The 15,428-nt window shown below is 40.9% G+C and overlaps 1 protein-coding gene across 1 annotated transcript; it reads right to left on the reverse strand.

The window, feature by feature from the left end:
• Positions 1–143: 143 nt before the first annotated feature.
• On the reverse strand, positions 144–8,498 carry LOC147798278 (uncharacterized). Its single transcript, XM_087139945.1, has 5 exons — positions 8,308–8,498; positions 7,430–7,645; positions 2,075–2,530; positions 1,394–1,858; positions 144–571 (listed from the first exon to the last, which is right to left on the reverse strand). Exons 1-5 carry the CDS (start codon positions 8,411–8,413, stop codon positions 144–146), a joined length of 1,671 nt encoding a protein of 556 aa, XP_086996071.1. The 5' UTR covers positions 8,414–8,498.
• Between the last annotated feature and the right edge of the window lie 6,930 nt (positions 8,499–15,428).

The following is a 15,428-nucleotide window of genomic DNA, read 5'->3' on the forward strand; positions in this document are numbered from 1 at the left end:
TTAAAAAAAGGATCTGCACAGACCCTTCAAATGTGATTAAAACCTTTTATTCAACGCGGACCTTGATATTCTCCAGAAGTTGATTGCACAGTTTATTGTATGATGCAAGAGTAATTATTTTTAGGTTTTTTCTTCATGCAAACTCACCTCTGCAATTTTTCCTCTCTGCACTTAATGAGAGAATCCCCACCATCTGCCGTGCCAAATTTGTAATCCGGATTGGGACTGTCCCCCCTCTTGAACTCCAGACAGAGATACGGCAAGTTGGGACAGCCGACCTCCTCGATTGGGAAGCTCGTGCTCACATCTGAGAACTGAATGGGATTGCCGGGGCTGCTAAGAGGTGTGGCCTGGCCCCCCTGATCCAGGATCTGTGTCTTGACTAGCTTTCTTGGGCCGGTGCCGTCCATGTTGCTGCTGCCAAACAGGTCCATTCTCCACAGACCGGACCCAGACAGTTCCCGGCTGTCAGCAGCAGTGGACACAGAGGCATCAATGGTCATGGGGGTAGGGACTCCGTACTGCATGTTGCCAATGTTTGGAGTCCATTCCAGGTCGGTTACCTTTACACCTTTGAATGCAGACCACAACTTATACATGTACATGTATGTAGGTGCCCATTTGCCTGGGGCCAATTTCATAGAGCTGCTTAAACACAAAATTTGCTTAAGCAGGAAAAAACTTTGCTTAATAAACAAAGGTTGCCAGCTCAAACTCTATCTGTTAGTCATGCTAACCAAAAAACAGCTAAATACGATCCCAAAACAATATACGTAACATGGAGTTTTGGCTGGTTACCTGATTCATCAAGTAAGGTTTTTTAGTGCTTAAGCAAATTTCATGCTTAAGCAGCTCTATGAATTGGCCCCGATCACAAGCTGAAACAGACGGTGACGTATCTCAATGTATGTGAATTTAGAGCACTAAGCAGTTGCGGTTGTTAGGAGAAGTTTTTATACTTCAACCAGTAACGAATGGTATTATTTCACAACAAACTTGTCCAAGGTGCAATATTATTTTGGGCAAAAAAATACCAAGTTTTTTTAACCAACAAGGTATCAAAAACCCGGTCCCTCATGAAGTTGGAATTTTCAACAAGAGCTAAGTCTTGGTGGTCATTTGTTTAAGATTTGGGTGACATTCAACTAAGGTACATTTTGTTTTTACACTCTCAGACAATATTGCAAAGTGAAACCTGATCATTACAACACCTGACTGGTGCAGGGCTCCACGCACGCTCAACCCTCCCATGCACCAGGTAGTTTTAAGTTTAATTCCACTTTTATACTGACACATGGAAGTTTGACAAGGTGAACACAATGGAAAATTCTAGGACAGGTAAAAAAGGAAACAATTTCAAGAAGTTGACAGCGTATGATAGAGTCAACCGTACCTTCACACTGCTCAATCTCGGTACAGCCAGTCAGGGCAGGTTCCCCAGGATCACCCCTTAACCTCAGTTCGGTGTATTGCTGAGACAACTGAGGTGCAGGACCCTTGTCAAATCTGGCACAGAGGTACCTGGCCTCACTGCAGGTGCGGCCGGTGAGGTCCACGGCATACCGGATTCTGTTGAAGGTGAGGAGCTCACTGGGATCTTTGTCCAGGTTTTGAGACTGCTGCCCCTCGGTCAAGACATTTTCCACATTGGTGCCCTCGACAACACTGGCCCCATTCTCGTCACTGCTCATCCACATCCTAGCTGTCCACAAGCCCTGGCCGGAGACGTCTGTGGTTTCTTCCGTGTCCGCATAATTCACGTTCAGATCCAAAAAGATGCTTTCTACTGCATTCTCTCGAATTACAGAGCCGCTTTCCATAACTGGCTCGACATTCTGTACAATCACATTTGCTGGACCTATTGCAGGGCAGGTAAGAAAAGAAATTGCAAATTTTTGACCCAAGCCAATGCCTCTTTCTGCAGAACTGATTTATTCTCAGCACATTACATCACACTGGCCGACTCGGTGAAGTGAGGCATTGTGCACAAAATAACCATTCCACAGAATAACAATTAGACATTTAAAAATTAAGATCTTGAATATAACCATCTGAAAACCAAAGAGCAACCTACCTCTGCAGTCGGTCATTTCAGTGCAGCCGGTCAAAACTTCCTCCGTGGGAACAGCTGAGAAATAGTACTCTAAATAGTCTTTTTCCACTGCTGGGCTTGGGCCTTTGTTGAACTTGGCACAGATATATTTGGCCTCTTTGCAGGTGTGATCGGTCAGGTCAAACCTGTAGCGTATGCCACGGATGGTGAAGAGCTCATCTGGGGACTTCTTCAAGTCCTGAGACTGTTGCCCTTCCGTCAGTGCCTCCTCCACTACCGTGCCGGAGAGTTCATTGGACCCATCTGCGTAGGTACTCATCCAAAGCTTGGTCGTCCACAAGCCTTCACCAGCTATGCTGGTGGTTTCTCTTGTGTTGAGATACATCACGTTCAGGTCAAGGCCAATCTCATTCTCGATTCCCTCCTCAATAGAGGTGCCAGATGCCACCTGCGGTTCCACATCTGTCACCGTTATATCTGGATTAAGTGATAAAGGGAAATGGTTTAATGCAAATTCTGCCACATCCGATGGGCTTCAATTGTAAGAGCACATTACAGAATAAACTCCACTGACTTGACTAAATGCAATAAGCATATTTATTTGCATATAATTGCAATGGAAACTGCCCTTAATCTGAGCTTTCCCAAAGTTGTGACCAAGGTTAATACATCTAGCTGCTGTTCAACCGGTTATAAATTTGCAAGGCTGGTCCCACAGTCCAAACATATGCATCATACAGGTACTACTTTGACAAAGGACTGCATTCCCATTGTTTCATGCACAAAAAAAATATTAGCTGCTCGCTGCTATGGACAAACAATCTCGTGGGCTTATTAGCAACAAGCAGGATATCCTGACAAGTTGGCTGCATATTAGACAAAACACAATGCAACCAGAGTCACCACAGGTCACAGTCACAACTGTCCAGAGCCAAATTTCACTTAGCTCCTTAAAGTTAGCAGAAAAGTTGTGCCAACTTCAGCACAAAAATTTGCTGACCTTAAGCGCTGTTTCGTGGCGGGGCTATAGGCTTTGTGCTAACAGTTTTGCGTGCATGGAGATTTCTACTGTTTCTACTGTTCTTCCTCAAAGGTTAGCGTATTTTAGCTGTGCTCACACTGCTTACAGTCTTCTTGACTTCATGGAGATCGTAAGCAGTATTTACATGGAGCCTCTGCTTATGGAAAATCATGTGTTGAGCAACGCCGCGACATTACGCCCAGGTCTCAAAAGAGGTCATACCGCGGTATATGTACACTATTGGAACAGGTGAATTGTGACAAAGACATCACTTTGGATTATTTGGCAGCTCCTGTTCCCAGAGAAGTGAGAAGTGGCAATTGACTTTTATGATCTGACTTTTGATCATTAACTTTCAGGTTGTAATTTTGACTATATAATGTCTAAATAGTCCTCAGACTTACTAATGTCACAATGTGGATACTGCACGCATCATACCTTTATGTTGCAATTTTATGCAAAAGAGGCTGCATGTTGCAATTTTATGCAAAACAGGCTGCATGTTGCATTTTTATGCAAAACAGGCTGCATGACATAGTCTACAACAGTAGAGTATAAGGAATGTGAACATCCTGTGACATATATCTTATTACTTGTACAAATGCATACCAGCATATGAAAAAAGACTTGGGGCATTTACATGCATGTCATTGACATACACAGTCCAGGGGTTTAGACAACATGCATATTGGCGTACCGGCATATAGGCCTACATGTACGCTTCCCGACTTGGAAATGTAGTCAAAATATGCAGCGTAAAACCTGATGCAGAACGTAAAATACGCAGTGATTTCTACTACAGAAAGAGTACCTTAAGTTTCCATATTTTTCGTGTTTTATCAATTACGCCCAGCCCAACAGAGTAACATTTGTAGCGGACACTACTGAAATCAATTTGTTCATGTTCATCTGTGTAACTTGGAAAAATGGCACGCCAACAGGGAACTCACAAAAATAACCAAATCAAAAATCTCAAACTAAACCGAGGATCTTTGAGGGAAAGGTCACAGGAAACTGAATTAATAGGGACTCAGTCACCAAGATTTGACTTTAAAAAAAGGACAAAAAGAATTTATTAATGAAAAAGTACTGGAAAAAACAGGACAGAAAAACCAAAAGGACTAAAAGACTGAAAAGACTTTAACACCAAAACACTAAAAATTTTAAAAGGACTAAAAACGAACACGGTGTGCCAAAATAGATCTAGTGACGAGAATTTGGCTTTCGATCTCTTACTCTTTAGAAGCAGACAGAAACCTGACTTAAGCAGAAAAGCACACTCCAGTGAGGAGGAACAAATGAACAGTGATAGTGTCTCTGCTGGTCTGCTCTTCAACTATAGTGGTCAGAGCACGGGGGTTCAAGTTATGTGGGATGAAGCAAGGGCCAAAAAATGCGAAGTTTCGATCCGCTAAAAACGGGCATTTTTTCAAGTGGTATTTTAGAGGCTTTCCGGTACACCAATAAGAAACTAGCTTTTATTTTTGGAAAATTTGGGTCAGAAACACCTTAGAAAGATTGAGTTTTAGACTGTGAGTGTAAGAGCATTTCACTGCCAAGCAATGAAATGCACCGTAATTTTCCGAATGGCCACGGCACCGCCAGGTGTGTGCGCACGGCGGCCGGTCAACGTGACATCTGCACATAGTAGCCTCACATGTGTCGCTGCACATGAGTGGATACGGACTAATGTGATTTTGTCTTTGGTGCCATGAGTTCATGGTTCAGCGCTGTTTTTTACTATGTTTTTCAAGAGAAATAGCAAGTATTCTTATATTTACTATGGCAAAAGGCCTAGTTGTTCTTGTTGTTTTCTTTTAATGGCGCTTTCAGCAACTCAGGCTATTTGCGGCAATAACTGTACGTTTATTCATACACTTTATTCATCAGCATCACATTACGAAGTTAGGAAGAAGGTCCAGTTTTAGAGGCAGGAGGAAACCGGAGTACCTGGAGAAAACCTGCTAGAGCGAGTATGGACTGGAAACCAAATGCTCTTAAAGCCTGGGCCAAGCCGGGACTCGAACCTGGGCCTCATTGGTGCAAAGCGAGGAAAGAACCGCTACGCTAACACGCTAACCCGCTCCCCCTTCAAAAGGACTAACTCGCATAATATTGGTACTCAGTTCCTCCGCCTCTTGGGGAGTACAGTACTCTCCCTCTCATGAAGAAGAGTACAATACAAAACAATGCTGAGGGCAAAAGAGTACTGTTCTCTACTCTAAGCAAGGAAGTGGGTGTTGTACTCATGGCTTGAAGAAAGTTATCTAAACCCCTGACAGTCAGTTCAGTTTTTTGTGGACCGTTTTGCAAGCAAACGCCGCATTTAGTTTTTACAATGCCAAATGTCCGTGATGATGTGCTCCATTTCTTGAGCAGGAGGGGAGCTGTTTAGTCTGCAGGCCATGACCTTGCATCACAGGTGCATCATCATGGAAGAACACAGAGACGTCAGCAATATGTCTTCCAAGCTTCTGCAGTTGCACTTGGAGCACTTATATTGTGCATGCTGAGACAATTCTCCCTCCAGCCTGCTTGGCCTGACATTTCTCCAGTGTTTAAGTGCTAGAACCTATTTGTGCATGCATACACCGGCATGCATGGACAGGTACATGGGTATTTAAATAAGTCAACTTCTGCATCACAGATTACATACGGACAGTATAACAATAGGCTGGTCACTGTAAGACTTAACCAGTAATCTTCGCAAGCGACATTTAAACCAACTTGCCCATTTGCTCACTCTGTGTGTACGTACATGCCATAGTTTATTTTAATTTTTTTTAAATGATATTTTAAAATGCAAATTATCATTACACTTTCTTTTTGTGCCACACTTGCATCTAGCCTCCGGGTAATGCTGGTGTGTCGTGCTATATCAAATCTGAAACCTACACCCAAACAAGACCAGGCATCTTGAAATGCATTTCAATTAAACAGAGCAAAACGTTAGAAAATTCAAGGGCTTAACACAAGTCCATAGATTAAGTGCAACAGCAGACACTTGCTAAAAACCTACTTACATGCATCTATTCTGCATCTATCTGTACTATTCACAAGCTTGAATTCTCTTTAAAAAATTACAACAAAAAGTTCCAACACAGACAGAGGGAAAGGTCAGGAGCTTGGCAGGTACCAGGATATTCACCAAGACACCTGCTGACATCGTATCAATTTACTGCATGGTGTTTCATGACTGCCAAAGCCGGCTCAAAACTTGTACACAAGTAATGCGTACTATGATAATTGGCATCACCAGGATAGGGTTCTTTTAAGGGGGGGGGAGGAGGAGACAACATTTTTCTAAGAGGGCAGAACTCGGTCAGGGGCAAACTGATAAACTCTCGACAGTAAAAGTAGGTCAATTCCACTGTCTTTTCAAGAAAGTTGGGGAATTTCACCCTCTTTTCTACCTTTTTCCATTTCTACAGCAAATGTACATGTAAGTTCTTTTATACTGCATGAAAGAATCACTTTGTCATATTGTACATTTTCTAGTAGCTACATCTATGACAAAGAATCCCAGCAGTGACTCTTGGTTACATTTCTAGGATCATCTCAGGTGGACACTCTCCAAAGTGCATAAACAGCACAAGTAAACAGATTTTATTTGTAATTCAAGAACACTGCTGTGTTCTGTGAATTGTTAGTTTTCAGGAGGTTACGGTGAAAGATTTGGGGAGGTCTCTTTGGTTTGCCAAACATTAGATTCCAGTGTACGAAAAGTGTGTTTCAGCCACAAGATGTGATTGACCTGGGCAGAAAACCACATACACTATTTAACCCAAATTTACCCCCTAGGGCGTACATAAAATCTTACCCATATAAGAGGATTGAGGACTGTTAGGATTAATGTTACCCCCCTTACCATCTTTAAAGGTACAGTCCATCATCTGCTCTTATCCAAAATGTAGCTGTTGAAATAATTGTTGAAATCCATGCTTTATTTTAAAGATGGGTTGTGGGCCAGACTAAATTCCCTGTGAAATTTTGTCGTTCTGGCAAGCTGTCATGTTGAAGAAAATAATGAAAGAATGGCCATTTTGGACACGTCATTACAGTAATCCATCGGTTCAGTACATGACATTGTGCGGCTCCTCTCAACTAAACATGAGATCTCGCCCAAGATCCTGAATTCAGGTGCAATTCGAAACACAACTCGAAAATCAAAATGCTGGAATAGTGTTTTTCTTTAGTTATAGTTATAACTGAATACAGTTTTCACTCAGCTGAAACTTTATCAGGTTTGTTCTTAGTCACTCTCCTTTAGATTTTGAGTAATTTTGATGCCTCAAAGGAACAAAATGCACAAATGACAAATGGACTGTACCTTTATACATATTGTATAAACTTACTATAAGGGCAGGCTGCACAGCATACGTCTTCAAATTCTAGTGGATTGGCACAGGTCGGGGGCTGACAGGACACAAACCGGCAACTAAGTGTGGAATTGTTGCATGTGCATTCCGAACATTTGTCCATAAAGTAGGTTTCACCATGGAGAGAGATTCTCTGATTGTTGTCCTTGCATGGAAGTCGCTTCGGATACCCATCCTCCTTAGAGCTCGAAGCTTGAAAATCAACATCAAAAAGCAAAACAGTAAAAAATTTTTTTAGCATTTGGTGTCATTACAACATAAATTGTTGATTTCCACTACGGGCGCCAATCAGTTATTACAAGGGCCTCTTTGGTGAAATCAAATTAGTGCTTGAAACGAAACCCAATAGGCATCTTTGACGGAAATCTAAAAATGGCATGAATACACTAAAGTTCCTACTGTGCAAGTGCTAAATACACACAGAATATATACGTTAATAGTATACTGAAAACTAATAAGAAACAAACAGCCTCGTGCCATTTCCCTAAGACCACAAATGGCACTGTAGAGGAAGAAGTCTTCCATCCTTCATGATGGCAAATAGCTTGTCCCATTTTTGAAAATGGTTGCCCTAACCCTGCTACACTGTTACAGTACCATTTTTTTTCACACTGCAATTACAACTAGAAGGCAATTTAGTCATGAGCGTTACTTAAGCATCAGGGTAACCTTTTCTTTTTTCTTCGACTTCCCCCAAGCGTCAGAAAGGTGAGAGTACACATAACAATAAATGTTCAAGTTGACAGCCCCAGGAGCACAATAGGGGTGCAGAACACATTTAAGCATTGCCAGGGTCAGTAGGTGAATCCCCCAACCAGAAGTGGTCATGTATTTTAACACAGCCCCAAACTTACACGAGGATGAACTTGAGACATCGTCCTGTGCCTGACAAAGGGCTAGCAGCACCACAAACAGCAAAAGCCAGAGGCATAGGCCTTTTCGGCCCACAAAGCTATACATGGCCAAGCATGTACAATCTCTGTGCACCGGAACCAAAAAGTGCAGGCGAGGCAAATTTTCAGCAGCTAATACGCTGAATCCCCACTTGTTGTGGCTCACCTTTTATAGGATTATTATGGGATGGCCTTGCACAGATCAACAAAGTTCTAGCCAATGAAAAGGCTGCTTTTCCTCCCTTGAGGGCAAGTACATCTGATCATTTCACTACTTAGCAGACTACTGATGACACGATTGACCTGAAAGATCAAGACACCCGATGCGAGTATCATTAAATTACTTTCTGGAAGTTTTATCCTAGTCTTTTTTTCCTTCTCCCGTGCTACAAGCTAGGAGGTAACTTAAGTGCTGTGCCAGAAGTCAAAGTTTGCACAAATGCCAAGGAATTCAAAACCTTGACACTTCCAGGCCATAAAAACACCAGCATATTGAAAGAAGAAACCACAAAGCAAAAGGTCAAAAACATGAAAATGAAGAGTGTCTTTTATGTTGAAAGGAAATGCCTTTCCAGTGGAACTATATGATACAGATAACATTCTGAATGATGTACTTGCCACATGGGAAAATGACAACAGTGTAAATCTATTAAAAATGGATCGTGCATTTCATACTTCAGTCATTTTATTTTCAAATTGAGTAAAGGGCCTGATGTTTCAATCCCTGCAGCATTTTCATAAAGGCAAAATGACAATTGTTCTTCTGAAGGATGTACTTGTTGCTTAAACTCCCTGTTTGTTTGTATCATGCATTCCTCTGATAACAAAAACAAAATATTATCAGTGATTTGCAAACTTCAGTTTATAGATAAAAGCAGGGGATATGTTCAGATGCAAAATACACAAATTATCACTAGACTCACGTGACTTTAAATTATCTCTTCAGGAGAAAGCATATTAGGATTCCAAGATTGCATTCTTCAAATCACTGGCAATGGTTTCATGGGCAAAAACCACAAGCAGGCCCTCCCTCCTATAAGGGTGCAGTGTCCCAATTCAAGGAAAATTCTCCGCCAGGCCGAGGCGCACAAAAAGTACCCCCAGAGATTGTTTCGAAAAGAGAGGTCTGTTTGGGCCAGGAAATGGTGGGATTGTGTCAGTATGGCTCAGGATCATCTCTGTAGATTCAGGGGCACCCATCTGGGGGCAAAGCAGACAAAAATGGGATTGAAAATTAGTCAGAAGAGCCCGAGGAAGGTGACGGATGTCATTTGAAAAATGGCCGCTGGGAGGGCTTGGCAACATTCACTTTTTGGGGGGTTAGTTTGTTTTGGGCGGATAATTAAAAAATTCATTGGTTAACCTACTAAAAATTGAAAATCAAATGAAACCTGAAGGACCAAACAACATTGTTTTTTGTTGAGAGGCCTCAGGGACTTCAGTTGCCTGCCATGGGGCTCCAAACTTGGTTGATTTTACACTATTTTCAATGGAGCTTGAATTGGTTCAGTGCACCCATAAGATGACAAGACAGCTGCGGTGGTAATGTGGTAATGGGCAAAACCACAGATATTTACCCACTGGCATCTAGGGTTGTTGACAGAACAGAATGCCCAAGTCAGCACAGACACTCAACCACAAGTCATTAACCCGCCCAGTCCACACCTTAGACATCCTAACTCACAGGGGGACTTCTATGATAATAACAGCAACTCATTATTGTCCATTCACAGCACCTGTTGCAAACTATACAAGGAAGATTTCTGCAACAGATTACAGACCAACATTTACAACTACATATTTGCACCCATCTAGCACTTTTATTGCAGATGAAATGATGCACATAAATTTGAAAAGAGTCACTTCTTGAGGAAACTTAATTTATGATTTCAGTGTTGCTGCAGTATCAAGGAACAAGCCTGATGGTATGCAGAATAACTCGCTGAAATTGGGGGGGGGAGAGGGAGCGTTGCAACCCCCTTCAGCTGGCAATAAAAAATTAGGATGCTAAAAGTTGATGTGACCAAAACGGAAATAAGTCTGTAGAGGCCAAGACAGTTACAATGGTTGGTCTTGGGGGGGATTAGTAGCCTCATGAGGCTATTTGTCCAAAACTAGTCTGAAAAGCCAATCCTTAGGTTGGGCACAAAAAATACATGTGAAGGCGAAGCACGTGAAATGAAGTAACAGCACAATATTAGTAGGTCTTGTAAATCAATCAACAAATTATCTATACCTAAATTATCTATACCTTGTCAAATTTTGCAACCAACTACAGAGCAAACTGCGTGGGCATATGTCGAATACATCTTGGGACATTTGGGTGGTTACAACGTCCCCAAATGTACGGTGTCTTGGGTTAAAGCGCATGATTCCTCACATTCATTTGTTCCCCCCCCCCAAAAAAATGTAATTCAAATATTTTTGGAATTTTTTCTTCCAAATGCCCTTTATAAAAATAATAACTTCACAGTGAGTTCAGTACTGCAACCACTATATCTTCAACATAAGATATATTTGAAAAAAAAAATATCAGTTTCTGAAAGCAGCAATTGATCCATCCTACATACCTTAGATAGGAAACCCTAACCCTAAAACATCACCCCCCCCATTTACTGACAGTTTGATCCACAACTGTGAGACATTTGATCTTTCAACATTTTATTCAAATGATTTTAAGTACCATCAAATGACTTCCAATTTCTTCTTGAGTATGTGACAGCAGGTTGTTTTTTTGTGTGGCCTTTTTGCCTTTGAGAAAGGTTCTGCTAGGATTGAAACATCAGGCCCTCCTACTTTTGTGCAGAGTGCACTTCGAAATTATCACTCCTCCTGCTTAAAACTACCGCAAGACAAGACAAATTCAACAGGGTACATCAGATTTCACTGAGTTTCCACTTAAAGAGGTTACTTTCAAACCCTTTTTTATCTGAAGTTAGAGTGATTTTCACTCTAAAAATGTCTAGTCCCTGCTTTTACTCATTGGAATGAAGAGAATATAGTGTCGCCATCCAAAGAAAATCTGGACACAGCATTTAGGGGTACAGTCCACTAATTCAAGCCCCACTGAAAACAGTGTGAAATCAGCACTGTTCAGGGCCCAATAACATGCACGCTAACATCCCTGAGATTTCTGAAATACAAATGAAATTCTTGTCTGGTCACTAATCTTTAAAGTTCTTTTCAAATTTTTTGTGGGTTAACCAATTACATATTTAATTATTTCCACAAAACAAAATCACCCCCCAAAAAGTGATTTTTCCGAAGTCAGATTGCAGCCATTTTTCAAGTGGCAACCCTCAACTTTCTCGGGCACTTAGGACCATTTTTCAACTGCAGCTTTAGCCATTCTGCTCTCATATGAAAGCTCAAAGACCCAAGGAGTTGATCCTGGCAACGATTTACACAACCTCACCACTCTTGGGGCCAAACAATCTCCTTTTTCAAAAAATACAGTGGGGGCACTTTTAATGCAAATGAGCTGGCCAGAAATTCTCACTTGAATTAGTGGTCTGCACCCATAGGCTGCCCTTGTACGACCTTAGGGGTTGTGACTTTGCCTTGGACCCTAGGGCATAGGGTACATCCCAAAGTTCATGGTGTTAATTATTTTGAGAGGTAATGCAAGGTTTTTCTCGTTAATCTGTCCACTCCCACAAGTGCTAGAACTCGGACAGCTAAATTAGGAAAACACCTGTTTCAAATCGACTAAATCTTTTTAAAATCTTAATAGTTTGGTAAAGACCAGTGTTATGTACACACATACACATTCTTACTGGGTTTGACTACTGTTCAGTGTGCTGGAAGTTAAGATGACACACTTTTGCATGCAATGTTGCACATCCACTAGAGTGATTGTCCGGTAATTACAGTTGCATCTGACATGTATTTTTGAAAATTCACAAAATTCTGGTAAGCATGCACACTTGCCCAGTGCATAAATAAGAACAGTAATGCTGAATAAAACTGCAGTATTTCAATAGTTGTTGAAGGACACCTAAATTTGATAACTTGACTTGCAACCCCTATTTCGCTTTATTAAGTTCGTGTACATTTACATAAAGCAATGGAAACACATGCCACCCTGATGGCATGTGTGGGCAACATCACAGGAAATTTGGGTGAAAACTTAATTTAACGACATTGATTTCTACTGAACTCTAGAACTCAGTAAGGAACCACACAGCTGCAGAATTTCAACTCATATTTTGGTTGGGTCAATTACAGGCAGGATCACGTAAAATCCGCAAGTGCTGTGTGTAAGCCCATGGTTTATATCACAGGGCTTGTAGGCCTCTCAGTGTCCAATTCAATTAGATTACATTTATGTCTTCCTCATGGCAAAATGTAACTATTAACAATGTATGACATTAGTAAGATTGGAAGCTTTGAAGATTTGAATGTATGAGATAATAGGGCACTAAAGGAGGCAAAGCCTTGAGAGCACAGCTTGTGTCAAGCACGCCATCACAAGAAACAAACCAACCAATACAAATGAGGAAACAACAAAATACAGACAGGGAAAACACTACATATGTACAACATGAGCATCAAATAATGAATTCATCAAATGATGAACGCCAGGGCTATGGCAGGGGATTACATGTATACCATAGAGCTATCAATCACACAATAAACAAGGACCCTAGAGATTACTGATGCATGAAATGTATTACATTGATTTGTTTCAAGATTATTTGTAACTTTGAGGTGAAATTGATTACAAATGCAGCACTGAAACTGAACTAAGTGAGACAAGATGTGTTTGTGGACAAACACAGAGCTGTTTTGGACTTTTTCCACTTCATCATTTTTGTAAGGGAAAGTTTCCTCTGATTGTCTGAAATTTTCACAGTAATCCCCAGGCGAACCACTGAAAACTGAAGTCTTTCTCCGTAGGATTTGGATAAGACTTTAATCTCATGTCATGTGGACCCTGATGACGTAAGCATGACAAATTTATTTTGACAGCCCCACAGGTTGAAGGACTTCATATGCTCACAATACAAAGTCACTCAGATGTTTGAATGCACCAGTCTTTGACTTCAGAAAAACGTGTGCAAAACCTATGCAGAAAAACTGCAGCTTTAAAGTCATGTCACGTGATTTGTGAAAAAAGTATGAAATATTATTTGATATTTGGACTCTTGGTTGTATTTGTAACCGAACGAAGACAAAAAAATATGATCTCTTTTTCGTTCTCATAGTGATCCTCAGCTGAAGTTCAGGACTACTCATTAAGATCGATAATACTGCGTTTTCCAAAAACATGCACAAAACCTATGGAGAAAACTGCAACTTTAATCTCATGTCACATAACCCCTACCCCTGATGTCACCGTGACGATTTTATTTTAACAGCCCCGCAGGCTGATGGACTAATACAAAGATTCCCACTACTCGTTAAGATCGAGTATTGCATGGTACAAAAACATGTACAAAACCTATGGAGAAAAATTAAATATTCAAAATTCAAAAAAAAAATCACATGATGACATCATCATGACATCATTTTTTAAATATCTTCTTAGCCTTAGGGTAGTTCCTTATTGTAACACTGATGAGGATCTAAGATTGCTAAGTAATAAAAATGGTGCCTCGAATTTATTTACAAAGTCAATGAGAAAAAACTAAATAGTTAAAAATCAATAATAAAACAGTGACGTCATCATGCCAAATTTCTTCTAGGACCGTCCTTGGATGGTGTTTCAACATTGTGGCAAATTAGAAGTCGATCGGATTTATTATGGTACCAAAGTCGACTGGCTGAAGAAATAGTCTGAAAAAGGAAAAAAAAAGGGGGCGAAAAAAAAAACTTTGCCGACGCAGCTTTAAAAAAGATCAGTTGGAGGCAACATTTTTTTTCTTGTTTGCTTTTGAACATATGGCGTCCCAATCATCGGGACATCAGATGAAAAAGAAACACTTGGGGGCTTTCGACAGCAAACAGCAATGGCACGTGCATGGCTAGTATCCGTCTGGGTCGAATGCTGAAACATGAGGTCAAACATTGGGGTGATGAAAGTCAAAAAAATATGTTCAGAGGGGCAGAGGTGGACACAAAAGCAAGTATGTCCCCTTGCTAGCAGCAAGGTATTTCACAGGGCTTTACCAGAAGTGTGCATGTTATGGAGTTTGGTTACTGACAGAACCGCAGCTGTATTTTAAACTCAGAATTAGCCCGATGTAAAGAATTTTGCCAACATTTCAGTAACAAATCATGATCTAAGTACTTAGCATTCACAGGGGTAGCGGATTTGTTTGGTACACATGCACACAACATCTACGTCCATCTAAACAGGTTTGCTAGAGGACTGGACAGATAGGAAACAGGGTTATTCCCTGTCCTTGTCATTCTTTTGTACTGAACTGCCTGTGGGTAAGCGAGAGTATTACATTTGTAATACATCTGTACTTAATCCATCGTTTGAAGGACAAACACTCGTCACAATGAATGTGTGAGGACCAAAACACTGTTGGAACACACAAAGTCCCCTACGGTCGTAAGTTTACTGGACAAAAGCAATTCTCCTCTTGATGCGGTGAGGCCTAACTTGACCTACACACGGGTCTTTGCCTCACGATGAGGCCTTAGAGTATTCATCAAAATGAGGTTGTGGTGAGAAAATTCAGAAATATCGCACAAATGACACTCAGAGTCATTATTCCTTCACTTGGCGGGAATCTAAAAGTCTGAAATACATCATGCTTTTTTCAACGTTTTGGTTTTTCGGCCAAGAATAATATATCACACAGGTGCTTAGAACCCCCCCCCCACCTTCAAAAAGAGAACAAGGTACGCACTATTTCCAGTCAGACATTAGGTTTCAGGATACATGTTACAGCCCTATTTGCTCAAAATAATGATTTATTTGATGAATGATGTGAGGCCGACTGCATAAATTCATACCTGATTTTTCGGGGGGGGGGGTGTATTCTTGCAGTAGAACAGCTGTTGTAGGTCAAACATTATAAATAAATCAGAGACTACCATATTTTTGGGGCAAGTTTCTCCTCATACCTACTTGAAATAAAGTCCCTACTGCATAGATTTCAGGGTACCTCTTTTCAAGCTATTAATTA

This window comes from Acanthaster planci, linkage group LG08 (assembly GCF_054643075.1).
Source record: "Acanthaster planci isolate LZ-2023a linkage group LG08, COTS_SCS, whole genome shotgun sequence".
Lineage (NCBI taxonomy): Eukaryota > Metazoa > Echinodermata > Asteroidea > Valvatida > Acanthasteridae > Acanthaster > Acanthaster planci.

Coding starts and splice junctions, on each gene's coding strand:
- LOC147798278 (XM_087139945.1), bottom strand. CDS start 8,413: ATGTATAGCTTTGTGGGCCGAAAAGGCCTATGCCTCTGGCTTTTGCTG. Junction 2,531..7,429: donor CTGTGCAGCCTGCCCTTATA/GTAAGTTTATAC, acceptor CACTTAATCCAG/ATATAACGGTGACAGATGTG. Junction 1,859..2,074: donor TGAAATGACCGACTGCAGAG/GTAGGTTGCTCT, acceptor GCCCTGCAATAG/GTCCAGCAAATGTGATTGTA.